We start from the raw sequence: 27741 nt of genomic DNA, 5'->3' as shown, positions 1-27741 counted from the left end.
TTCTTGATGGTATACATTGGGATGTGCTTAATACGTACGTTAATACGTGAAGCCTGATAATGCTACTATGCAGAATTTAATAATAATATTAATATAGGCTATAGTACGTATAACAGTCATAATTAATTTCATTACTGGGGTAGACCAGACCTGACGCATGTCAGATCTGTCTCCCTTTTCACCACAATTATAATAACAATTAATATTGTTTAGCAGCAGTGTTAGATAATTAGCAAATAGGTTAATAATTGATGATATAATTTTTTATATATATGTATATATACGTATACATACATACATACATACATACATATATATATATATATATATATATAATATATATATATATATATATATATATATATATATATATATTCAAATCAGAATAAAAATAATAAATTTATCTGTAATAATGATGTTAGCAAGATATACATACGTATATGTTTGAAATAATAGCAATAAGAATATATTTATTTATAAAAAGACAAATCATAAATATATATTATTATGGATATAATGAATAAGTTACTTGGTTATATTTTCTTAGATTATTTATATATGTACGTATATCTTATCTTGTAATCAATCAAAGGAATGAATGGAGGAAGTATGTTAGGAAATTGCAGTTTACCGGTTCTCCCAAGCTAAGTAGGCCACCCCAAGGGATGGAATTGTCATAGTGGGACGTTCCTGCCTCTTGCGGGCCAAGAGGTGAGTTGTCATAGTGGGACGTTGTGCGCTCTTGGGCTTAATTGGGTTGAGCAGTTTTCAGGCACCCTCTTGAGGCTTTCCTACCAAACTAAACTATGATTGGTTACAGGTAGAAATACATGTCTATTATTCTTTGTAATATATGTGCTATTAATCCATGTATTTATTTGTGAATTTGTAGGTTTATTGAATGACTAGACTAAGTCACTCTCATAATTAGAAAAAAATGATAAACTATATTGTAGAATTACTAATTTAAGGCAAAATCTAGGTAAGCTCAAGGTGGGGACATTACAGTCTCTCCCTCTGTGTTAGATCCAAAGGAGGATGCCAACTCCTCGCTCACCATTTGTGTACGCAAATCAATAACAAATTTCCTCCCCCCATTTTCCATGGATAGCGTATTTCGCTTCCAATTAAGATTTACTTTTGCTGTGATGATCCGTCCCCGTCCGAGGATTGCATCATAGCCTTTCTTCTTTAGGAGATTTACCACAAAATCCAAAATAAAAGGTTGTGTACCAATAGTTACCTGTTGTGCCATTAAGGTTCCGATAGGCTGATGTCGTGTTGATCGGCTCCCACCTGATTGAATGTTGATGGCCACAACGTAGGCTTCCCCAATTTCTTCCATGTCTCCTCGGGCAACACATTCACTCCTGATCCGCCGTCTACAATGGTATTGGTGAGGATTGTGCCCAATATGCCCATTTTCGCTACTGCTAGGTGTCTGCCACTATTGAGGGCAAGTAACATTGGGTCGGCCGAAGGGCTAATGGGGATCTTTGTGTTGAGTGCTGCCGTAGAGATAGGCACATCTATGGCACAGGTGATAGCCGCCTTCAGTCGTGGCATAGTCTCGAGAAGGTCCTTAATCTTTATTGGCACTTCTGTCTGCAACACTTGCCTTAGGACATTATGCTCCTACTACGCACATAGCGAAGTACGGGTAGTGTCATTTGTCTCCTTACACTCCTCCATCATTTCCCTTTCAATGTCGACCTTAGCTTCCCGTACTCTCTCCTTTTCCATACGGGGGTTAGGGTACGTAGCTTTCTTCGCTTGTGCTCGTGTGATTGCCAAGGTGGCTTCCTCGTTTGTCCTGTCAATGGTTAACAGGTTCACCCCTGACTTTGGGGAGTTGGCATCAACATGGTCACCAGGACCACACCATTTGCACAAGTGTTGCGAACTTTCCTCCTTCGAGCAATCTCTAGCAAAATGTCCCCATTCACTACAGGTACGACATTGGATCATTGGTCGGCCTTTGGCATCATACTGTATCCGACGGCTATTATTATTGTTGTTGTTTTTTCCTCCCTTCTGGTTATTTTTGTAGCCATCGGATGATGCAGTTGTTTGCTAGCTATTGTGGGGTGGCCGCTGCCGCGACCATTGATGGCTGTTCGTGCATGAGGAGCACTTGTGCACCTATGGTCTTCATGTTGTATGGGCACTCCTTGGTGGAGTGTCCCAATAACTGGCAAATGTCACAAAAGGCCTTTTTAGGACAGGTGCCTTTTGTGTGACCTTCCTCCTTATAGTTTGCACACCATAATTCCCCTTCACTTTTGCTGCTACTCCCCTTCATGGCTTTAAATTCTTTCATCATTCGGTGCATGTCCTTCTGCAAGGCTTGCACCTTCTTGCTTGCTTCCTCGTCCGTACTGCTTCTCGCAGAAGAAGAATCATCATCAGATCGGTTCTTCTTCTTTCGTGATGTCTTGTCCTCACTTTCTATATCCATTTCTCTGGTGTAAGCATCCCCGTATGATGTTGGGGGGACCACTTTCATTTTCTTTCTTAGGGAGGATTTCAATCCTTCCACAAACCAACATCTCTTCCGCCCGTTGGCCGGTTGATTCTCCATCTTCCCTAGCAGCTCCTTGAGTTGCCGATTGTATGTCCGCACGCTCTCATGCTTGCTCTGCTTTGTACTATTGATTTCTGCTACAATTTCGTTATCATCCCGAAGCAGTTTGAACTTCGCTTGAAATTTTTTCTTTAGGTTAGGCCATGTGCCCACCTTAGTTCTACCTACTTCAGAAAACCAATATATCGCCACTCCTCATAGGGTTGCGGGGAAATGTACCACAAACTCATCATGGTTGGTCTGCCCATTAGCCGACTAGATTATTTCACAAGTCCTACAGTGCCATATGGGGTCCTTCATCCCATCCCTCATGAACTTGGGCAACTTCTGATTTGTGGACATCGTGGTGGTTCCTTTTGACCCGCTTTGTGTACTTGTTCCAGCTGGAATCACTCCCGAGTTTGGTGCATTCGATCCGAACATAACGTTTTGACTACGGTGCCTTGGTGTCCTCCCGACACTCCCAACCGCTCCCGTATCCTCTACGCCTCTGTCTGTAGTGTGCTCCTCTCTCCTTGTCCATCCGGTCTTGGATCCCCTTGACTCCCTTTGGTATGGTGTATTTGGTTCTACTCTTCTACCGTCCCTAATTTCTTCTAATGTAAGGGTTAGGTGTCCCAAATAGCGTATAGTGTTTTCAATTGACTCAGATACTTGGTCATCTTCTGCCCCTCTCTCGCTGGCATCCCCTTAGACACCTTCCTAGTTTCCTTCGGGTAACCTCCCTGTTGTGACGTTTTCACACATCGCCCCATTGCAAATGGGGACCCTTGCTTTTTTGCTTTTTAGGGTTTTTTTTTTTTGGTCTTTTAGGGCTTTGTTAGTTAGCCTTTGCATTTTGAGTGTCGCCGAGGGGATCAATAGGATAGCAAGTCCGGCTTGAGTGATGTCCTGATCCTGAAATTTGGCTAAGTCTAGAATGTCCTGATCCTGAAATTTGACTAAGTCTGGAAACTGAAAAACCTCAAAAAACTAGATTTTGCAATATAACTCCTGGAGGTCTGAAACCACTCTCAAACATCCTGAAAGTATATATGGAATATAACTTAAAGTATAAGAAACTTATACTTAAATGTTATATTCCATTAAAATTGTCCTGATAGAGAGTTCGAAAAGTCAAATTTCGCTCCTGACCTTCACTGAGGTTCCAGAGCGAAAAGCGCTCCTATCCCTCTCCAAGGGTCCAAGGCGAATCGCTCATGTCCCTCACCAAGGGTCCAGAGCGAAAAAGCTTAGTGGAGTCATTCCCGACCTTGTTTGGATAAATTGAGACATCAAAGGCATGAAGGAGGACGTAATCAACCCATTGAAGATAGTTTTGAAAGTTAACAAGGCATAAATGAGCTCATAAAGGCCAAGGCGCTCCTGTCCCTCTCCAAGGGACCAGAGCGATTTTCCCTCAAGACAAGTTTTTGGCAAAAGGAAGGCAAGTTTCACGTTTGAGGTGGGTGAAGGAAGACGCAATCGATCCGTTGAAGATAATTTTCGAAGCTAGCAAAACACAAGTGAGCTTATAAATGCAAAATCGCTCTTGTCCCTCTCCCAGGGACCAGAGCAATCTTGTTGATGTCCATTATCTTGCCATGCCTAGGCGCCAATATCATCTATGACACATTAAATGCCAATTTCGATAAAACCTTGAAATATTTTTGAAATTAAATTGACATTTAATAAGTGCGCAAAACATTTAATAATTAATTTATGCCTTTAAAAAATCGAAATTTTAATTATTGAGGCATTTGAAATTAATTATTATTAAATTAAAATTAAAAGATGAAGCACTTGAGGTATTATTTTTATTCATTTTATCAAGTCGGCCTCTTCTTTTTTTTAATTTAATTTATTTTTTTGCCTTTACTTGCAAGGTTGGCCTCATGGGTAAGTGGAAGGTGAGCGCTCTATATATTGGAGGTGTTGTTTCACAATTCAAATCATTCAATCATCCTTTCAAGTGCGATTTGGAGAAGCAAGGAAGGAGGTGCGAAATCTAGCTTGTGTGGAGCGAATTTCTACCAAGTGTGGAGGCTAAGGAAGGCGAAATTCATCTTGAAGGCTATTGGAGAGGCGTATTTCTTGCTAGATTGGAGGATAATTTCCAGATTTTTGAAGACATTTGAAGGCGAATTTCCAGATCTTGAAGAAGCTAGTGGAAGATGGAGTTCTTTTCCAAGCTAAAGGGGGCGCATTTTGCTAAAGGGAGTCTTGATCTACATTTTGCCTAGCGAATTCTTCTATTTTTGGCATCTTTTTTTAGAATTAATTCCCAAGTGAAGGTATGGCATAATCACCTTGGCACCATTTTTGAAGATTTAAATTTTGCTTTGAAAATCCTAAATTAGGAAATGATAACTCAAGATTTATCATGAGGTTTCCTAAGTTAAAATCTTGAATCTTCCTTTTAAAGTTTAATTTTTAGATTTCAAGATATATTACTAATTTTGAAATGTTGTGTAGGTATTAAGATGGCGACTCCAAGCTCGAAAGATCTACAAGTCGGAAGACTCTCTTCAAGGACGATCAAGCAAGGACAAGGACGACCTTCTTCGATCCAGCCTAGCATCGACAAGGACGGCCTTCTTTGGACTAACGTCATCAAGGGCGACCTCTTCCAATCCAGCATTCCAAGGCGAGGTACATCATCATCCTGCAAATCAAGGACACAAGAAGTTAGAACAAGGGTTCGTTGAGGAAGCAAATAGTTCCAGATGAATTAATTAAAGCTAGCTTCTCAACAACATTAAGTTGAATATCTACCAAGTTACAAGTGTCAGACAAGGTGGCATCCCAGTCATCACTCATCCAGTCGGATTGTTCCACCTCCGCATGTCCAGATTCAATGTACCTAACTCATGGAAGGTGGCACAAACTCCGATGTACCTACCCTAGCTATCCATTGGTGGAATTTTCTAGAGAGGACATGTGTCCAAGCAATACAATTTTATCATTGGTCAAGCATTAAATGTTATGTAATGGTTGTAACAAACCCTAATTAGGGTTTTCATTGTAAAATCTTGGCCATTGATCTCGAATTGATCTAAGCCATCAAATTGTATTGAGGGCACTATATAAGCCCGGACATTTCATTTTGTAAAAGGAGTAAGAATAGTTAGAAATAGTTAGAATAGTTAGGAATAGTTGGAAGCAGTTAGAAGATAGAGAGAGAATAGCAATTAGAGTAGAGTAGAGAGAGAAGGCAAAGATTGTTGCCAAGATGTTGTTGTAAAAGACTTGTAACTTCATTGAAGAAATGGTGAAATTTATGGGTTGATTCGACAATTTGCATGGTCTTTATACTTCTCATGTTTGATTTCATGTTATTAGATGAGTGGAAGAAATGTGCTTGATTGATGGTGAAATTCGTATATCCATACTACTAGCAGTTTGTTGATTGCAGACTTGCCTTGCGTAGTCAACTGGAATCATTCAGCTTAAGCTTAACTTCAATTATCGCTTCTTCATTGATATGCATCAACCTGATGGTGTCTATGCTTGCAGTGATGATTTGAACATCATAAAGCTTTCCTTCGAAGATCGCACTAGCCTTGTGGAGATGGTCCTGCGATGTCAAAACAAGACTTAGTTAGAATTTCATCGAAGATCAATCATTGCTCCTACATTCCTTAGTATTAGGATTAGATCCTTTCCTTGCCCTCATCTTTTTTCCTTTTTTTCAAGTCAAAGCTAGTAAGATCCTGTGTTCCAGCAATATTCAAAGCAAATCAGAAGTTCAATCATCAAGTGTAAGTCCCCTTGTGATTCCAGCTAATCACATCATACCACAAAGAGCTTATCCACACGTAGAGACCCTACATACAAGAACCTTGGAGTCATCCTGATTGATCCTTTTTCGCGATATCTTCAGCAATCAGAGGCTTTACTCAAGAGAGGATAAGGTACCTTTAGGTATTTTATTCTGTGTTTGATAGTGTACAAAATACACGTCAACACTCCCATGGTCTCCTTCAATTGATTCCTCTGCAATTCTCTGTAACCGCAGTCTTCTCTCGGCTTGCTCTTCCAACCTTAATGCTCTTTGGATGGCCTCTTGCTTGTCCTCTTGGCCCTTTGGCACACGCTTCCTATCTTTATTCAAGGTTACTGGCATGAATTACCTCCTCAGTATGGGTTGAGGATTTGTTGCTGTCGATCGTTCTTGTCACAACACTCCTCTTACCGTTTGGTTCTCTCCTCGAACTGCTATAAGATCTGCTGGCAGTGATCCTCGCGATTTTCCTCTTCTCGCAGGTTATGAAGGGCAATAAAGTGTTGTGCTAAAAGCCTTGGCAAGTGGTACATAAGACGATCCATTGCTGGACTTACCCCGAGTGTATCCCAGATCACACTCTCGGAAACCTCTGCGCGCTCGACTTCCCTACGAACGAAAGTGTCAATGGATGCCTTCAGGATATTTGCATAGTCTTCTATTAGTGCTCTTTCACCTTCGAATACTTCTTCGTCATTGGTACTTGGTTCGCTCACTGGTTGGCCCATTATGGAGTTCTCGCCATGTTATACGCCTATCGTTCCCTTGGGTGACTCGTTCTCTAGATTCGTTCAAGCAACAACGCCAAATGTTTTGCCCGTAGGGTACGTGTTCAGAACATGATAGAATGCAAGTAAAACATAAGAGTACACATATGCACAAAATGTAGAGAACTCACAAGTATATATCCATTAATCTCAGCATTACAATGTATCTTCAGAATAACATTCCAGCATCATAACATAACATGGTCATATCTCGAGGATAGGTACACAGACATATATATATGGGTGTCGACCGACTGTCGGTGCCAACCGTCGGCAACCGTCGGCCAACTGCCAACCCCTAAACACCTACTTAACAAATACTAATTTTCTCGACAAATTCTAGGGTTTAAATCAACTAGCATTAAAGTATATACTATAGATCTTGTGCAAGGCTTCATTTTTAATATCTTAATTTTGGAAATAGAAATTTCCTTTTAAGGAGTATGTTATGTTGAAGCAATTGATTTATATATTAATTATTTATTTTTTATCTTAAAAAAAAATATTAGTATGCTACGTTTCTTATGGAGAATGGGTGTTTGCAGCATTTAGTACCATTTCTTTATCCTAATTATGTAGGCTAATCACAGAGCATGACTTCATTATTATATTTGACCAAATTCTGTTGAAGATTCATCAAATGAAGCATTTCATATTCTATGAAGCTTCTTGAAATGAGTTTGAATATATTATAATTAGCTTCATCATATTTGGAATAAAACTGTATTTTACTAATCTCTGATAACACTGATAATCAATTTAATTTCTTTGCGGAATTGGATTATAGCAGGGCATAGAAGCTAGGAATGAATCTTGGAGCAACCATCGCCACATGGTAGTCTTCCAATATGGCTCTGTTGTATTATTCAACTTTGCAGAGCAGGAAGAAGAAGGATATTTACAAATTGTGAGAAAATATGCTTCTGATTTGCTTACCGAGACAAGAAAAGATGGTATGGATGAACTAATTTGCCTTTATTAAGAAGACATCCATATGCCCTTTTTTCTTGCATACCCTTTTATGATGTGGTATCACATATGTTTATGCAATATTATGAGGAATAAATTTAAGCATTAGCTACTTTGAATTTTCTCTTCATGGTTGCACTAGAAGGTGATGCTATTTCATACATTTTTAATGCCTTTACTATGATTCTCTGGTGTTCGTTTTTGGCTTTGATCCTGTTATTGATTACAGAGAAGTGCCTAGAGGTTTTTAAATCCAGTTCCATTGAAATTTAAAAATTGCAAAGTTTCTTGAAACACCATGATACCATCCATTTCAGATCTGGAAGTTTACTATATGGGAAGGTCAATGTATTTTCTGATCCCTAATCTCAAAGCTTTAGTATTATTCTAAGTCAAAACTTGATTTGTAAATGGTCTTTAAAGAAACATTTTTTAACATAAATATATTTTTTGACCTAAAAATATACAGGTTCCTCTTTTGTTTTATCAGAGAGAGAGAGAGAGATTCTCTTTTTTTATTTTGGATAGGTGACATCTTTCAGCAATCTGGGAGAAACCCAATTGGTGGTTGGTCCATGTGAAGGGGAGCTATTCCTCAAAATTTCAATGTTTGTGTGAAGAAGGTGTCCCTGGATTCCACAATTTCTAGTAATCACAGCAAACTATCCTGAGAGAGAGAGAGAGAGAGAATTTTAGAATTTGTGGAATACCCTTTCCCTAACTTGATGAGGAGAGGCTGTAGCAGACTTACTGAAAAGTCGTATTCTCTTCCTTTTTGTTGGTAGGCGATGTCCTTGTTTGTTTTTGTGACAAGACTCTCCTTGAAGAACAACCACGTGAATCTATCTCTCTTTTTCCTATGGTTTGTGCAGGATTTAGAGGGTTGTACCATGGGTGTGTTATACAACATTTCCAAGGTCTTTTGCTTCATCTCAGATCCACATTCTAGAAGAATTCTATTCTTATACAAAATGCAATCACCTGTTGGCACATTTGTTTCACTGTGCATATTTGCTTCTAAGTGGTTAGTAGCCGATGTATCCCATTTCAGTCTTTGGAACTCGCTGTTCCCTATTCTTAGTTGAAGTGATGTAGTCAGCTTTTGTTGTGCTACTCTGATGTTAACACAAACTGAGAAAATTGAACTAGAAGATATCATTGCATACATCTTAAAGTGGGGGTTATCAGTAATCCAATGGAAACTAGGAAGAGATTGAAAATTATTTCTGCTTTCTTGTTTAAACCATTCTCCGTGCTGGCCCAAATTTGTACAATTGTTCTTTGAGATCAGCATTTTTTATTTCCAGTCAATCGTGTCATCCTCTATCTGCTTTGTTCGTTGACTTTTCGCTCCTTGCCTAACTGTCTGAAATAAGCCCAACTTTGTACTTGTCTTTTGATATTATTGGAGGTTGTTCTAATTCAAATTCCTCTTGGGGCCTATCAAGCTCCTTGACCACCTATTCATTTTCCTTAGTCCTTGCTTCCTAGAATTCACTGCTATCTTAAATTGTTCCACCTCTGGGGGTGCTCTTTGGATCTTTTATAAGTTGTCCTTGGTTGTTTCAAACTCAGAGGTGAGTTCATCGACCCTTTCCTCCTTTTCCTTCAATACATTTGTGGCCATCTCTGCAATTCTGGTGACTATATCCTAATCTTTAGTCATCTGCAGATATTCTGATTTCATATGTTACAAGTTATTCTTAACTACCTGTAGATCTACAAGAGTGACTACCTGTAGCTCTTCAATGAGCCTTTTCGTGTTGTCAAACTCAGTTAGAACTTGCACCTCTCTTTCTGCTATTACCAGAAGTATTTTTCCATTCGTGTTGCTTTATAGGCCTCTATGTCACATTGGCAAGATAACAATCCTTGTTTCGCTCTTTGTTGAGTTAATGCAATTCTAATGCTATTGATTTCTCATGTGCTCCACCTGAGTTATCCATCCTTATGGGGAATTGCACCACTAATTCCCAAGCATCAAGGGTTCGGCTATCAACTAACTCTCTAGCATGTTGGAATTTTCTATTTGATAACGATCTTGGAAACATGTTGTTGAATAACCCCACCATGCTGATTTAAAGATATTTGAGCTCCAAAATAAAGACTGTTGTTTATCACGTAATGAGTAGTAAGTAGGTCCTCCACTGCTGTGCTTCTTGCTATCCACACAATTTTGCCTTCTAACTGAGACTTAAGCTCCCTAATTTGATGAATCTATAGAGACTTACCAATGGTAGCAGTGAGCTTCTTGCCTGTTTGGCCATAAGGAATGATTAGTCTATTAGCAGCCATAAAATTGAACTCGTCAAAATCTTCAACTTGTGTGTGCCTGACAATACCTTCGGTTTGGAGTTCTTTGTGTATGACACTTTGGCCCCACATTGTCATGCTTGAAAAAACTTGTAGCTGAGAGAAAGGATTTCCTTTCCATTTTGTACCCTTCAGCTTTTCATCACTATTAGAATGCTTCTCATAATTAAAAGAATTTTGAGATGATATAATATGAAGCTGTTGCAATAAATTTTTGTCACAACTATTCTTCTGATAAGGAAGATCATCAATTCTTTTATCTTCAACATGCACTGTTAATTTCTTATTTTCATTAGAAAGAACATTTCCTTGATGTGAGAGCCCACTAGAAATCATTAGGATAAGATTTTTACCTTCGACAACCAATGTGGATTTCTTTTGCTTCTTTTCACATTCTTGCAACCTTGAATTTGCTACATCCATCACCACTTTAGGTTCCTTCCATTGCTTTTCTAAATTTTTATCAGATTTTCTGGACTCCTCTTCTTCATGCTTAACCATCGTAATTTTTGTGTGACCCTCCTGTTGGGACAGCAACCACCATGAGTTGTCTCTTTTCAATAGACACAAAGATATAAAGGTAAAGGACCATGATGGTAGATGGGAAATCAGCATTTGATAAAAGAGGAGTTTGCAGACCCAGAATTAATAAATTAAACAGTAGTTTATATACTTATCAAATATTGTGGTGTGAAGTATAATGCATTGCAATATGATTTGGCAGATTTGTTATTTGTCTTCCATTGGATAATCTATTGCTTCTAATATATATATATATATATATATATATATATATATATATATATATATATATATATATATATGATGAAAATTCCTTTAAAGCTTCAGCCAATCTGCCATCCCATTATGGAGGGGAGAATGTGCATATAAGGAATGCAAGTAGCTTAAGGGTCCATTCGAGTTGAGTAAACCCGAGTGGGGCTGGGAGGCCAAATGGCAGGTGTCATTCCGTGCGCCTGGGCTTGATGGATAAGCTCGAGGTCCCTGTTATGACGTTTTCACACATTGCCCCATTGCAAATGGGGACCCCCACTTTTTTGCTCGTAGGTTAGTTCTTTTGCTTAGTTTGTTTAGCTTGGCGGTAGTTTCTTTAGTCATTAGCCTTTTGCTTGTAAGAGGATATGGTGCCTTGTCATCAGGATGTGATCAAGTCTTCATTTCCATGTCTTGGACTAAGATGAGTAATCGACCTCCACCTTCCCTTCAGTCAAAAATGCCATAGTGTGGGATAGGATTCATGTCTCCCAAGAGGCTGGTTTAGAGCTCAGCTTTAGTGCTTAAGTGTTAGATAGGAGTCATGATCTTCATGATAGGTGATTCACAATACAACCCGCAAGCTAAGTCATGAGATAAATTTTATGAAACACGAACAACTCTCAAGCGAGTAGAGCGCTTCAAGAACTGGATGAGGAATGGATATCAAAAAGAATAAAATTGCAAGTATGGATGAAAGTAAGTTCCATGAGTGCTCAAATTCCTTGACCTCAAGGAATCCACGACTTGAGGGTCTTAAGGGCTAGTTTTTTCCATGAGTGGCACTATCAATTTTGTCCATCAAGATAAGTAAAAGTCGAAATGAGCAAGTTTTTCCATGACTTAATGATCAAATGTGAAAATCCAAGACTTTAGAGAGTGATTTGCCTTGAGTGCTCAAATTCCTTGACCTCAAGGAATCCACGATTTCGGTGAGATGATCAATCTCACAAGGGTTGGGCAAAATACTAGGTTTGGTGACTTAATGCTCAAAGGAATTCCAAAGGTGAGATAACCCCAAACCAACCTTGCAACAATTCCTTTACTTGCCGAAATCAATGAGTTAAACACAAAAGTGATCTTGAGGGAAATCAAGCTATTTATTGCTTGAGTGCTCAAATTCCTTGACCTCAACAAATCCACGACTCTAGTGAAGTGGTGTGATGATCAATCTTCCAAGGGTTGGGCAAAATACATAAGTTTGGTGATGCTTACCATGATTTCAACAAGGAGAGATTACCTCCAATCAATCTTGCAACAACTTCCTTTACTTAATCAATGAATTGGACAAGAGGTGATCTTGAGGTAGATGAACGATTTGTCATGAGTGCTCAAATTCCTTGACATTAAGGAATCCATGACCTTAGGGTGGAAGATCTACATTTGTCTATGAGTGCTCAAATTCCATGACGTCAAGGAATCCACGCCCAAGACTTGAGGGTGAGGTGAAGTGAATGTTGCGCTATCAAATTCATCCTTAAGGATTTCAGGATTTGCAAAACAAAGTGTTTTAATGAAGGCGGCAAGAAGAGTTGAAGCGATCAACAAGATCAATGAGTTGGAAAGGAAGATGAACAATTTATCTATAAGTGCTCATATTCCTTGACCCCATGGAATCCATGACTTGGAAAGAGGGTGAGTGCTCAAATTCCTTGACTTCAAGGAATCCATAACTTGGGAGTCTAGAGGGCTGTGAGGGATGAAAATTGCCTTAATATCCTTGATCTTCATGATTTACATGCGAAATAATTTTAATGATCAAACTAAGTGTGAGCTGATGTGATTTGCTTTATCCATGACTTGAGGGAGGTAAGTGCTCATGTTCCTTGAGGTCAAGGAATCCACGACCATAAGGCTGGAAGATCAATTTTTATCCTTGGCTCCAAGGAATCCATGACTTTCTTATGAAGTGCAAAATTTTATCCTTGCCTTGAGGAAATCCACGATCAGCAAGTGGGAATTCTGTGACTCAAAGGAAATCCACGACCTCGAGGGCTTGAGTGAAGACCTCCAAAGGGATGAAGATCAGACTTCAAAAGGTTTAAATCAGATCTGATTCGCGGGTATAGAAACCCTAAAAAGTAAAAAGTGGGTCATCCCTAATTCTCAGACCTAATTAGCAGAGTAGAGCAGGTTTAATTTTGATTGATTTGGATTGCATGGTGATGGTGAGATTCCACCCTATACTCTGTGCAAGAAGGGTATAAGATGACAACGAGGCTGACTTGGAGGAAATCTATCCAAATTTAATGCAAAAGCTGGCCGACCTAGGGCATAATTAGTCCTTAAATCCACTCAGGAAACATGAAATGTAATCAGACCGACCTGTTTTGAAGGTGAAAATGCAAGGAAAGTGAATCATTGATTAAGCAAAATGTGTACGGAAGTGCCCAGCCGACCCCTTGACAAATATGAAAGAGTTTACATTAATGGAAATCATTTTCTCAAGCATTCAATTAATCATTCATTAAAAAATAATTAATTCTGAGTTTAAGGAGCAAAATCAGACCTGAAAAGGGAATAAGAAACAGAATTGCAAACGCTGATCATCAGCATATCAGACATTTTCAGGTCTGAAAAGGGCAAATTTTTTATTTCTGAGTGCGAATTCCAGATCAGATTGGAGCGATATTCAAATCAGAATTACAGGCAAATTCCAAGATCAAATCCAGAAGCAAATCATTGTCAAAACTTAGATCAAGTCTCAAGTAAGGCGAATGGTAGAAGGGAATTATGTTGTTTGCATGCAAAATCGTACCTGAAAGCATCCTCTTCCAAGTGAAAATCATCATTTCCAGGATTGGTGAATTGGCTACAATGTTTGATAATGATTAGCAAGCCTATTCTTTGTAGCTCTTCAGTGTGAATTAATGATGCAAGGTCCTGAAACTTTCATTTTTTTTATTGATCTTGCATTTGACTAAGGGTTTCATTCACTATCCAAGGTATTTCTTTCTTTTTCAGGAATGAAGGTGAATGGAGGACTCAAGTATGGAGAAGGAATCAGTGACAGTGCAACATGAAGAACACTCCAACATTCATAAACATTGCTAGGGACAAATAAAGACTCATCATCACAAAATGAAGATCAACATCATGAAAGAGGATTCAATGTTGACAAAGACTTTCAAAATTCAAGACTCCACCACGTGAGGCAAATCAGGTCATATATGAAGTACTTCAAGGAGATAGCGAGGAGAGACTCTACATGCAAATATACCACATACATATGGAGATACTTCCCCACATCAAGTCGAGCTATCCAAGCACATCATGAACAAAGGGAGGATCCAACATAGATATCATGGAGTCTACATCAAAATCATGGAAGGAAGACTTCATCACATGAGAGAAGATCAAGGAACACTTCAGCAAGGTAAGGAAGATCACTCACCAATGCAAGGATCAAGGTCAAATGTGATTAAGGAATGAAGATAATTTCAGAAGAGCTAATCAAAGCTAGAGAGTTGATCATGCTAAGATGATACAAATGGGAATATCTCCCACTATCATCACATATGTCACATTAGACAATTGGAAATGTTGAGTATCAAGAGATATTGCTTGAACACAAACACTTCTTTGTGATGATCTACGAGGAGCAAGTTGAGATCCAACGAGGAGGATAACTACCACATGTGGAGGCACAAAGTTCTATGTACCTAACCTCATCTCTCATTGGTGACAAATTCAAGATGGACATCTGTCCAAATTATTGTAATTATTTCATTGGCCACAAGTTTTTTTTAACTAACCCTAATTAGGGTTTTATTGTAAAGCCTTGGCCATTGATTTGAGAATCAGTCCGAGCCATTGAAATGTAATGAGCTCACCATATAAGTCTCAGTCTTCTCATTTGTAAAGGTTAATAGTGGATCAATAGTGAATAGTTAGTAGCAGAAGGTTGTTAGAAATAGAGTAGGAGAAGGCAAAAATTGTTGCCAAGACTTTGTTGCAAGAAACATATTATTTTCATTGAAGATATGGTGAATTTCATGTGTTGATTCAATACTTTGCATGGTCTCTACTTCTCATTTGTTTTAATGTCGTTTAGATGGATGGAAGATCTTGTTGTTGATAAATGGTGAAACCTATGTTCATACCACTTGGAGTTTGTTGATTGCAAATTGCAGTGTATGGTCAAAGTGAACTTGATTAAAAGCTTAAATTCAATCATTGTATGCTCATTGTTCATAATGTTGGTGTGCATGGGTGATATGAAAATCATTCGTTTATCCTTAGGAGATTGCACCTTCTTTGTGTAGTTGTTCCAGCATAGCGAAGCAAAGCTTGGTTTGGTTGTATCTAATCGATAGTCATTTCTTACATTCTTAGAGTAGCGTAGTCTTTCTCAACCCTTTATCCTTTTGCCTTTTTTTAAAGTAAATTTGAGATCACACCTTCCAACAAGTTCAAGTAAAACGTAAGTCCCCTTGTGATTCCAGCAAAATCACATCAACACACTAAGTCTATCCACCTATAAAGTCAAGACCCTACTATTAGGACCTTGGAGTCATCTCGTTTGATTACATAGTTTAGCATGCGAGAGGTCTTTGTTCAAGAGAGGATAAGATACTTAGTATTTAATTTTGTGTTTGAAGGTGTCATAAAAAACACATCAACAATGCCTTGTATGATCTCCCATGGTGCTTCATAATGTGGATGGGTTGTTGGGAAAAGCCTCAAAGGAATCCACATGCACATTGTGTAATTTATAATGATGATTAAGATAATGCCCCTAACCGTGGTAGGAAAGATAGATTTTATATCTAACATGATTGAGGGGTCTCAATTAGGATCTAATTGGCAAATGATATCTCTATTTCATTTCTTACTTTACTTGAGGTTGTGATTTTATTGCAAAAACTAGGGTATTGGAAAAGATGACATTACATTTAATGCCACATGTACACATGATCCACATTGTTAACTTTTAAACAATGTTCTTGGGTGGGAAAACCTAGTTGGAATAACTTACAGTGCCAAAATAGACCATCAATGACATTATAACCCATGTTGTTGTCAAACTAAACAAGGGCAAGAACATTGGAGTTAGGGAGTCAAAGATACTGCAAGGCCGAATGTCAAATACAAAGGATGAGTAGGGGAAGGATGGAAGGCATGACATGATGAAGAGGTCTGAAAGTCTGATGAAGACCAAGGAAAGTTAGACTTAGACAAGAAAGATTGCTTGGACGAGGAACTTTGAAATTTTAACGATTGACAAACACTTAGAAGATTGAGCATGCCTTTGAACTTAGAGACATTGGAGATCTCATGCAGATATTGGGGGAAAGAAGAGGAAACCATGCAGATGAAATGGGACCAAGGGAGATGCGAAAAATAGGAAATGGGCAATTTGGTCCATAACACAAATAAGTACAAAAAGGGGGCGTGACATGGTTGGGTTGAGCTCCTAGGTCTTGTAGACTAGTCCTTGGGGCGGCCCATGTGGGCTGCATGTCTATTGGGTTGTGCCAGATGTTTTTTAAAATTTAAAAATTGTATGGTATGAACTTGCATATAGCTGTATAACTCTAAGATGGGATTTTTTTTTGCCTTAGATGCCAACCACTATGAATTTAAAAAATTTAATGTTGATCTATGGGTTTTGAATCTTGATGTCTTTTGGATGTAATAGGAGAGTCCATTTGGTGCCAAAATACCTTGATAAATGTGCTACCTTTAAAATCCAAACATTCAAACATAGTCAAAACTTAGTTGTAGATTAGCTTCTTGGAGTCCAATTTGGGCAAAACAAAAACCTAATTTGACTTTCTTAAGCCTTTTGGACATAGTGGCATAGCCAAAAATGTTGCATTGACATGCTGAAAATTATCCCACACCTAGAATTACAATTATCTTTAAAATCTAGAAATGGATTGATCTTTACTAACACCATTGGCTCTGATACCATATCAGATTCTACAAATAAGTATGGAACTATCAGAAACCTAGTGTAAGAACGTATACACTCAAGGTATTTAATAGATGATCCTTGAATCAAATTAGCAAAGCTAGTTTCTAACAGTACAAGAGACATGTGAAACAACATAAAGAAAGCTCAGCATCCATCATCAGAAGTGACGTTGAGTACTGAATATGTATCGAAGTGAGACAATACAACCAATAGGATTAATAACTCCAGTTACCAAAAGTAGGTGGGAATTACATCTACTTGGAAGATGCCAAACAAACGGTTACACACACTTAATAGAAGAGAAACCAATGGTCAAGAAAAGTTTCAAATACATTGAGAGAACAAGTTACTCCAATGACCAGGAATCAGTGGGAGTTATACACCTTTTTTTAAATGGAAAATGCCATCAACCTTCATAAATATTATCTATAATAACCTGAGCAAGCTTAAGTACGTGTAGGAAAAATTGAAAAACCCAAATATAACAGAACAGAACCTACACTAATAGTGTCTACTATTTGTACTTTTTCATGGTGATCAATAATATTGAGGTAGACAGGCAATTGATGCTACCAAGCTAATTTGTCCACTTTGAAGGTTTTCTAGGATAAGAATGAGTATTTGTGACGAATTTCCTTTCATTTTTGTAATATACCAAATTGAATTTTTTTCCAAATTTATACTTTCACAATAAACAAACATGAAATTTTAACGTCTTATTGATCCTGGCTAAGGTGAGAGCATATGCTGAAAGGTTTGAAATGATATTATAAATAAATGTTTATTGGTGGCAAGCCACATAGCTCAATATTCTGATTGTTACAAAATCTACAAATAATGAAATGCTTATTTTGGTGGCAAGCCTTCCAGTTTACAATCTGATAAATGAAATAATTGAAGCTAGTTTTAGTGGCAAGCCTTACAAAACAATTACAAATACTAAATCTGGTGGAGAACCACACAGATTATCATTACTATTAGAAATAATAATGTTGGAAATCGAAAATATTTCACTGATGTCGTGACAGCTTAGCCTTCTACACTCACAATATTGAAATTAACTTCCAAGTTTTAAATTATTTTTGGTGGTATACCCCATAGAAAGTAATATTATTCTAATGAACTATATTCTTGGATGTTAATTGTTGAAATATGATGCTAGAATCTATAATATAAAACCGTAATGAAAATTTATGCAACACACCCTAAATGGTATGACTGGCTTAGAAGGATCATGATAGGCTGATCTTGTATTAGATTAGCAGCAACCTAAGCTGTGGTCTCCTTTGATATTAATAAGCAGCCAATAACAAATATTAAATACTCTTTAAAAGAGTACGGTAGCCCCTTAAAGTGTATGGTCAGCGATATTCACTTCAAAAACCATATTAATTTCACTCATACTTGAATTGCAGCTTCCTTAAAATGATAGGGCAGACCATAATAAGTACCAATCATTCAATAAAATTAGTACCCTCTAATGATTATAATCAGCAATAGGAGGTATGGTTGGAATAAGAAATGGTACAGCCAGCCAAGGATATGGTGACCATTAATATTAAAAGATTTATCATTGAAAATATCAAGTAAATAAATATTCTAAAATCATCTTAAATTAAAGACTGAAAACTTTCCACACAAATTCTGGAAAACTACACCAAATTGTAATATATTCTGAAAATCCTACACATCCAAAATAACTAAAACTTGAAAATGTTCTACAGTTGTTCAGCTTAATGGTAATCTCTGGATGGAATCACTCAAATGAGTCGGAGGATTTTCATACTAACTCTGTTCTTTGCTAAAGGATTTTCTTCTAGTGTAGAAAAGATGAACAATGTTCAATCTCAAGAGATATGAGTTTCATAATATGAAACTGGTAACCCTCTCCAAATTGCTCAACTACTCCTTACTTCTTGAGAAAAAATAACATTATTATTTTTGTCTCCTTTTCCCTCTAAAATTTTATTTTTTAAAACTGTTTAGAAAATCCATTTAATTAATATTTTTATTTTTGGACGTCATTCCTAGCAACATTTTTTTATCACTCTTTTAAAATAAACTTTTTAATAATAAAATATAAGTTGCCTTTTTATGAATAAATCATAAAGTTGCTTTTAGAGAGCTTAAGTTAAATTTATTTTATTATTTCCTTTACCCTTCCCTTTAGCTTATGGAAAATAAAATAATAGGCTAAGGTGTTCTCAATTAAATTAAATTGAAAAAGGAAACATGACAGTATGTCCTTTCTGAAATTGCTTGTTGTCAAGTTATGTTAATTCAACTCTTTTACTCCTCCTTGGTGAACCTTTTTACAAATACCGGGTTCTCAAATTAATCTCGGAAATGTTTTGAATTCCTCACGAGTTCTAGGGTTCCTTTGATTGCTTGTCTGCTTTTGAGTTCTATTTATGAGTTGACTTTGTAGCTTTGCCTTTCTTGCCTTCAAATTGCCTTTATTGTTGATCCATAGTCCCCTGCAAAGCCTTCTTAGTCACGCCCAACTTTGTTATTTGTTTAGTTCTAACGATTTTTAACTTTCTCGAGGGCTATTCTGTTGGCAATAACAATTAAGGAAGACTGAGAGGGGAGGGGTGAATCAGTCTTCACCGGATTGACAAACTTAATCACAAGTACAGATATGATAAACTGCAACAATAACAAAGATAAGCAAATTGAAAGCACAACACACAACACCAATATTTTGACGTGGAAAACCCGGTTAAGGGAAAAACCACTGTGGGAACTGTTGTGACCTTTTCACACATCGCCTCATTGCTAACGGGGACCCCCTCTTTTCTTGCTTCTCGCGTTGGTTAGTTTAGGGTTTTGGCAGCTTAGTGGGCAATTTTGAGTTTCCCGTGCCAAGTCTTGGAGTTTTGATCATGCCTAGTGTCGTTTAGGGTTTTTGAAGTTATAGGATCAAGCACGTAAAGTTGAGATTTTAAATGATCCTAATTTTGTCTAAGTGTAGACCTTTTGAGCGTTAATGTGTTTTTGAACATCCACATTGGTGATTTTAAAGTGCTAAGGTATTTTAAGACCTTTTAGAGTTGTTTTCTCGCCCCTAGGAAGTTATTCGAGTTGATTTTGCACTTTATGCCGATAGGTTTCCTTATTTTTCGCTCAAAATTTTGGCAAATTTGCCTAAGTCCAATTGAGTTTTATTGAGTTTTGAAGTTTCCTAGTGATTTTGAGTGGAAAAATCATCATTTTCCAGATGAAAATCCATATTCTAAGGATTTAAAGGTCAAAATTCCACACTAGAGGTGCTTTTCCCCTCATATTCCTAACTACCCATGATTTTCCACCCTTGAAATTCAGACTTGCCTCATTTTTCCACCATTGAGAATCCATACTAGGGTCGATTTTCCCTAGGATGCTATAATTTTGACTAAGTGTTAGGATTTTGTCCTGACTACCCTCCTTTTTCCACTGGGAATATGGATAAGGTTGCGGATGATGTTTGTGATGACTTCACACCTAGATCGATTTTCCACCAGGCCTTTTGTGACAAGATTTTGAGGATTTTTGTGCAGATATTCATTCCAGACCCAAGGCGATTTTCCATTGAGGGTTGTTTTAATATTTTTCGTGTTCGGATGAATGTCCAGACTAGGGTTGATTTTCCACTAGGGGCATTTTTGTTTTAAGTGACAAAGTTTTAATTGGAATTTTCATTCCAGACTAAGATTGATTTTCCCCTAGACCCAAATTTTGTGCATGTTGATGAATTTTGATAGGGATTTTATCCCTACTGGGATCGATTTTCCCTGAAGGGGGATATTTTGACTTTTTTTAATGATTTTAATGGGGTTTTTTCATCCCTAGTTAAATCGATTTTCCCCAATATATATTTTAATAAATGAGCCTCATTTAATTGTTTTTTAATGAAAAGCAACGAATATTTAAAAAAAAAAAAACAATTAATGATTTGCAATGAACATTTAATGATTTTAACCTTCTAGAAGCAAAGCGATTTTTGCCAGGCAAGTATTAGAACAAGTTTTTTATCCCACATTGCTTGTGTGGTGAAAGTTGATGGTGAAAGCAAGTTTAAAGGAGGAGATCCCAGCATTATTTTATCATTATATTTGCCAAGTGTATGCATGCAAGGGCGATTTTTTCTCCAGCTGGTGATTTTTGGTGAAGTGTCCAAGTGACACATTGGGGTTGAAGATTGACTTTATCATTTCTTTTTCCTCATTTCCAGCAAGGTGATTTGTTTGGGCTGCCATTGGAGCTCCATTTTCCATTTTTCGATTTTCTAGAGAGGTGGCGCCATTTTGGAGGAGGGGCGATTTTGCATTTGGAGGTGATTTGCCTTCGATTCTGAGTGAATTCCTTCACCATTTGTGACGCCTTGGCTGAGAGGTTGCTGATTGATATTTTCAGACCTGAGTTTTGCCTCCATTGCTGAGATCTTGCACCTTCATGCTGGCTGGAAAATCCATTTTCAGACCTACATTGCATTTTCAGTTCATTTGTGCCTTAGTCGATTTTGTCTAGAGGCTGATTGGGGTCACTTACAGTCAATTTTCAGACCATTTGAGAGCTGTTGCAGGACTGAAACTTCATTGGCTGGCTACTGTCCTCAGAAATTTTTCATTTCTAGCCAATTCCACCTTTGGCGATTTGGCTTGGAGTCCATTCCTTTGTCATTTGTTGATCATTTCTAGGGATTTTAATCACTTTCCAAAGTGCTGGTAAGTCTGAAGTAATCCATTTTCAGACTTGTCCTCAGAAATTTAAACTTTTACCAGCCATACTTACATTCTTGGATATGATTGCTTTCATCATTAAGATCGGTTTTCATCAAGTTTGTGCATATTTGGGTGATTGCAACATGTTTTTAGAGATTAATTTGTGAATTTGTAGGTTGTCTTCAGATTTGCTGGCAGCCATTGTTGACTTCTGAAGGTGTCTTTAGACTTGGTTTTGTGTGAAAACATAACTTTCACACCTTTTCCTTGGTCATTGTTGATCCGGTGTACTCTTCTGCACCCTAATTTGAACATAATTTCTAAGTATAAGGAGGCATTTTCAGACTTTGGTCTGAAAGTTATTGATTGTGATGAACTTAATGAGGGTTTTATACCCTAACCTTGTCACATTTTATATTCAATTGTTGAAATCTATCGAGAATGTGGATTATTTTCCTGATTTCCATACCAAAATTAGTCTAAATCATTAAGAAGTCAGGAATTTTGTCAAGAATATTATATTTTCCTAAGTTCTAACTTCAAGCTTCGTACAGGTGCGATGTCAAAGTCCGGACTCAAGGAAAGGAGAGAACAACAAAAGATAGTTGAGACTGGATTCTATCCAGAATCCAAGATGTCATCCAGATAAAAGGAGATTACAGACACAAACATGCATTTCTTGAACATGAACCAGATGCGACAGCGTATGTTCGGAATTGGAAGCCAAAAATCTTCCGCAGCCTATGTGAACATTAAGAAGAGTGGCATTTATCAGCCCGCTGGATTTCTGCAATCCATACAATGCAGTGAGCTTATCCTAGAGTGTGCATGTTGTTATGATCCTCGCTTTCGAATGATCAAGACTCCTAAGGGTACCGTCATTGTCTACCTTGTCGAGGATGCGATTGCTGAGGTGTTTGGAATTCCACGTGGAGCAGACATGAAGGATATAACTAGAGATGAATATGAAGACCGATATAAGAAGATGGATGCGTGCAAGACCGTGGTGAATAAGGAGTGGATGATCGAGCCTAGGACTTATCATTCCAAGGCTCCCAAGACACTCATGTGCACAAACTTCAAAGAGGAATATAGTGATTTAGTATTCCTGCTTAACCAAGTGATGGGGATGCCGCAGGGTGCAATATACGATGGATGGATGTTCTATATCATCCAGGATTGTCTAAAAGGAACATTGATAAATTGGTCTAGAATCATAAGTGACGATTTGAACTTTCAACTGAGGAATGTGGAGCGGTCCAAGTCATTCGCCATGACTTCCTATTTGGTTTACCTGCTTGCACGGTTTGATACATACAAAGGATTGATTTGCAGAGGTGAAGTTGGGAATGGACAAGGACAATTCATGAGTTATGAATGCTATTCACAGCTGAACATGTATAGAATTGAAGATTATAAGAGAGTGATTGATGTATTCACAATGTACATCACGCGGATGCTGCAAGGTGGACTCCACAGGAGGTTGTCCAAGGAGGCAACGGAGCTGATAGAGAAATATGGATCGTGGTATATTCAGTTTCCCACTTTCACATACCTTAGGATTCATGGATATCAATCCGAACCCTACAGGCTTCTTAGGTATCCTTCTGATAGAGTGATCTTGTTGGAAGTGGTGAGACAACTTCTGGAGTTTGATTCTATTCAGAAAGAGAAGCACAGGATGGGCATGGCATTTCCTATTTCAGTTGGGAAAACATTGGAGGTTTGCCAGTCTGCCTTAGCAGCCAGCACAACAAGTGAGGAGCTTGCATTCTATCGATTTGCAACATATAAGAAAAGATAAAGGTTTGATCCAGATAAGAAAGTTGGAAGGATCAGGGGAGAAAAGTTCATCCACAAGGTAGACATAGAAGATTATTGGGCCAACTTGATGGACGAGCAGGCAGTGAAGAGACGAATTTGGTCTAGGATGTCAGTGGACTTCATGAGAAAGTGTGGACTTTTCCTCATTCCTGATCAGGTGTTAGATGACATGGATCATACACATCCACAATATGAAAATGAAATGAAGAAGGCGACTCTATTGCCTAATTGGTTAGAATCAGAAGAAACAGATTTGAATGTATTGATGAGAGAGGTCTTGAGTTTCTCCCGAGCATGGGTGGATATTTAGATGAACAAGTTAGTTGATATGGGTGTCTCCTTCACTTATGAAAAGATGAAACAGGAGGAATCCGCTTCCGAGGATGATTAGACGACTATCAATGATGTCAGGATTCATGCGGATGAGGAGAGTCAAGCTCCCAAGCGAAGGAAGAACACATCAGGAGAAGTCAAGGCTAGAGGGAAGAAGATCGAGGAGGTCAAGAAGAAGAAACAAAAGACTACCATTCCCTCGCCTATCATTACTTCACCACCTCTTAGTGTCTCATTAATTAAGGAAGTTGAAATGCCAGAACAGAACAGGGAGTTCGGGTAATGTTCCAACACATTGATATTACCAGAGAATATTCAGGATTTACATGCCACAACGACATCTGCTCCACCTAATGAGGATGATGATCAGCCGGGATCCCCTACTATCCTTTTGGAGGTTAGTTTGAGGAAGAATGTATATGATTTGACCAGGAATAATCCTGATGATGATGATGATGTTATCTTGGCATTGAGAGAGCTTGATCGAGATATGTGTCTCGATGATGGTATGGAGATGGCTGCTATTCCTGTTTGGTTGATGAAGAGTATGGAGAAAAGTAAGAAAATGACAGAGGCACAGCCTATTGATGACTACTTAGCTAGGAGCAATAAGGAGAAGAGCCTAAGAGAGCTGAGATTTTATCACACATAGCTAGAGATGAGACATGAATGCGGATTGCATAGGTGGCTGTTCCCATTGCAGGTGTGACGACAGACATTGCTACTCCCATTGATTTCTAGATTACTTCAGTTGCCCTTGGCCGAACTACAAGAGAACAGGAATTTTAGGAGGTTGGTCATAACCTTAGGGCAATCCGTGTGAGATTGGATAGAGAGATTGAAGAAAAGGAAAAGTACAAAGAAGAGAATATCAGATTTAGAGAGTACATTGCAGGGGTGAGGCGTGAGAATCCCACCCTTATTTACCCTATTGCAATTGATCGTGGACTACATTCACATTATGAGGCAACGAGAGATACACTCTCAGAGGTGGAGAAATGGATTGAGAATACAAAGAGACAGGCGGATGATTTCTTTACTCAGTTTGTCCTGGCATTTGACATGACAACATGGCTCATGTTCAAAATACAGTATTTTGGAGGAGTTTGGGAAAAATTCAGGTCTATTCAGGAGAAGACTATTCCATGCCTTAGAGCTTTGAAGAAGATTCCTAAGTCCATGTTGGTTAGAGATAATGTTGTGCACAATGGAGATAGATACGATTTCCATGGTTGGTATTGTTCATTGGCCATGAAGAAATCAACTTATGAGAGTGCACAACTGAGTTGTATAGAGATGGAAGGAACAATTCATGATATTCAGTTGAAGATCCTTGCCTCAATAGAGGAGTTATTGGGTGTTGATGTCAGTGAGGCTAGTGGTTTACACTTAGCAAAATTAAGAGACAAGATGAAACTTATGTATTTTTATCATTTGGACTCTTTGAAGATTGAAGAAGAGTCAAATGGATGATTTGGTCTCTTTGTTGATTCATGTTCATAGTTCGCAGAAGCTCATGCCAGATTGGGAGAACACTTTGGATGCTTGCTTGGATGCGTTGGACGTGATTGATTTACAATAGGATACCTTACCTAGCATTTCCATGGAGGAGTTAGATTCTGTATTGGCTAGATTCTTGGAGTATGCTAGGAGAGAGAGAGATGCAGGGAGGAATCTTCTAGAAGATTCATTTTTTGATGACTAGGTATCTTTCTATTGGGCCATATGTTGGTGGCTCCATTTTTTATGTAAACCCTAATTAGGGCAATTCTAGGGTTTTGTTGGCATGATCTTGGCCCTTGTTTTAGTTTTAATCTTGGCCATCCATTTTGTATGAGACTATATATATACCTCATTATCTCTCATTTGTAAGGGAGAGTTTTTGTAGAATTGTTGGTATATGCTGCAGCTATTTGAATATAAACCATTGTTCGACTTGATGGTGATTTTGTCTTTCAAGTGTTGTTTTGCATTCAAGGTTCTCAATTCCTCCAAGTTAGATTAGAATTTGTTTTCATGTTAATAGATTGAGTGGAAGATTTGTAGAGTATATTTGTGTGCAATCCTTAATCCATACCACTAGCCTCTTGCCGTTGGTTAGTATGCCTTGTGTGGTCAACTGGAAAAATAAGCAAGCTTAACTTCAATTATTATACATCCCTTGATATGCATCAACCTGGATGGTGTCAATGTTTGATGGTAATAGTTTGAAAATCAACAAGGATACCTTAGATGATTGCACTAAGCTCGTGTCAAAACCTGTTTGTGAGACCTTGCCTAGTTCAATTCCACTGAATTTGTTCATCATTTCCTACATTCGTAGGCTTAGAATAGATTTTCTGAACCCTATTCCTTTTTCCTTTTTTTAGTAAGTCTAGTAAGAATCAAGTCCAGAGCTACATTGCTATATCCTAATTTGTCAGCACACCTACTCCACATATTCATGATCAAAGAAGTTGATTCGAGCATTTGTGTAAGTCCCCAAGTGAAAACAACAATTCACATCGACCATTGAGTTACCCACTCGTCAAGACCTAACATGTAGAAACCTTGGAATCATTTTAGTTGATCTTACCCTTAGCATCTGAGGTGATTTTGTTCAAGAGAGGGTAAAGTGCGTTGGTATTTTATTCTGAATGTTATGTGCCTAAAACACACATCAACATGAACCTTCCCACAATAAGATGATACTCTGCAATAGTATGTGAAAATATTACAATGGGGAATGCACATGCATTCAGGCACACTGCCTAGAGCTCACTACTCAAATACAATGACCCGGAAGGCTACAACCCTCAGGAAGTGTCACTGGCTTACAACAAGATTCAGACTACACATCCGAAAGGAATGAACTGAAAGAATAGCATCTCCAAATGCCTGATTACAGTTCCGGTTAAGCACAAATGTGTGCCCTGCAGCACCAATATCTACTCAATCACAATACCGAAGGATGAATCCTTGTTCGTACATAAACCTCTCTCTGATAACGCAAACACTACCTCTATCACTAAATTACATGAATATATCTCCTATGTATACAATTCATCAACCTTGACAACAAGGTCAGCTAAACCCTCAACTCACAATTGCAAAATTACATCACACGATACAAAGATCGACCATCAGACCAATATAATGATTTACATGACATAACATGGACCTAATTCAAATTCCCAAACGCTCAACCCCACCAGAAATCACACCAAGATCACCTACAACACGCTACACCACCAGGAAAACCGCATAACACGAAAATCATCACCGGTTAATGAAAACCACCAATGGTTCGCACAATGATCAATGCGGATCATCAAAACAAATAGGGCATGATTAGGAAACACTAGCAAACACGTTAGAATCATCAGTAACAGTTGCACCAACACCACTTATCAAATCTTCATCGATCAACATCTAAAAACTCAAGAACACAACCAATCAACAACTGTCACGAAGAAAGATAACTTGCGGATCACCAAAACACGATCCATCTGAAATGAAGATACACAAGATCATCCCAAACAATATCCCAAAATCTCAGCTCAATATCAGATCACACCGGAATATATTGGAAGAAATACTGAACTCTGCAAAGCACTGATCAGCAATACAAAACTTCAAAACCGGATCATAAGATCTTCCCAATCTGCAAACACCGGAGCAAATCATAGGAATATGTTGACATCAATGACAACAACATATCCTAGCAGCAGCAATGTCCAACATACTCCAACATATTCCTTGTGAAGAACCATCTCACCATTCAACTTTCACTGTGCTACTTTAATTTGAAC

The 27741-nt window shown here is 38.0% G+C and overlaps 1 protein-coding gene across 2 annotated transcripts in view; it reads left to right on the top strand.

Annotated features, from left to right (window-relative positions):
* Nucleotides 1–27741, top strand: part of LOC131073624 (protein RETARDED ROOT GROWTH, mitochondrial) — a 99757-nt gene that overhangs the window by 49542 nt on the left and 22474 nt on the right. The window contains exon 3 of one of the 2 annotated variants that reach the window (XM_058010110.2): nucleotides 7902–8067. In XM_058010110.2, the coding sequence (XP_057866093.1) occupies nucleotides 7902–8067 (166 nt within the window). The remainder of the gene's footprint in view (nucleotides 1–7901; nucleotides 8068–27741) is intronic. The other variant, XM_058010111.2, reaches the window with a different exon arrangement.

Source organism: Cryptomeria japonica, chromosome 11 (assembly GCF_030272615.1).
Source record: "Cryptomeria japonica chromosome 11, Sugi_1.0, whole genome shotgun sequence".
Lineage (NCBI taxonomy): Eukaryota > Viridiplantae > Streptophyta > Pinopsida > Cupressales > Cupressaceae > Cryptomeria > Cryptomeria japonica.
Note: the sequence above shows the minus strand (reverse complement) of the source record. Positions and strands in the feature narration are given on the sequence as shown.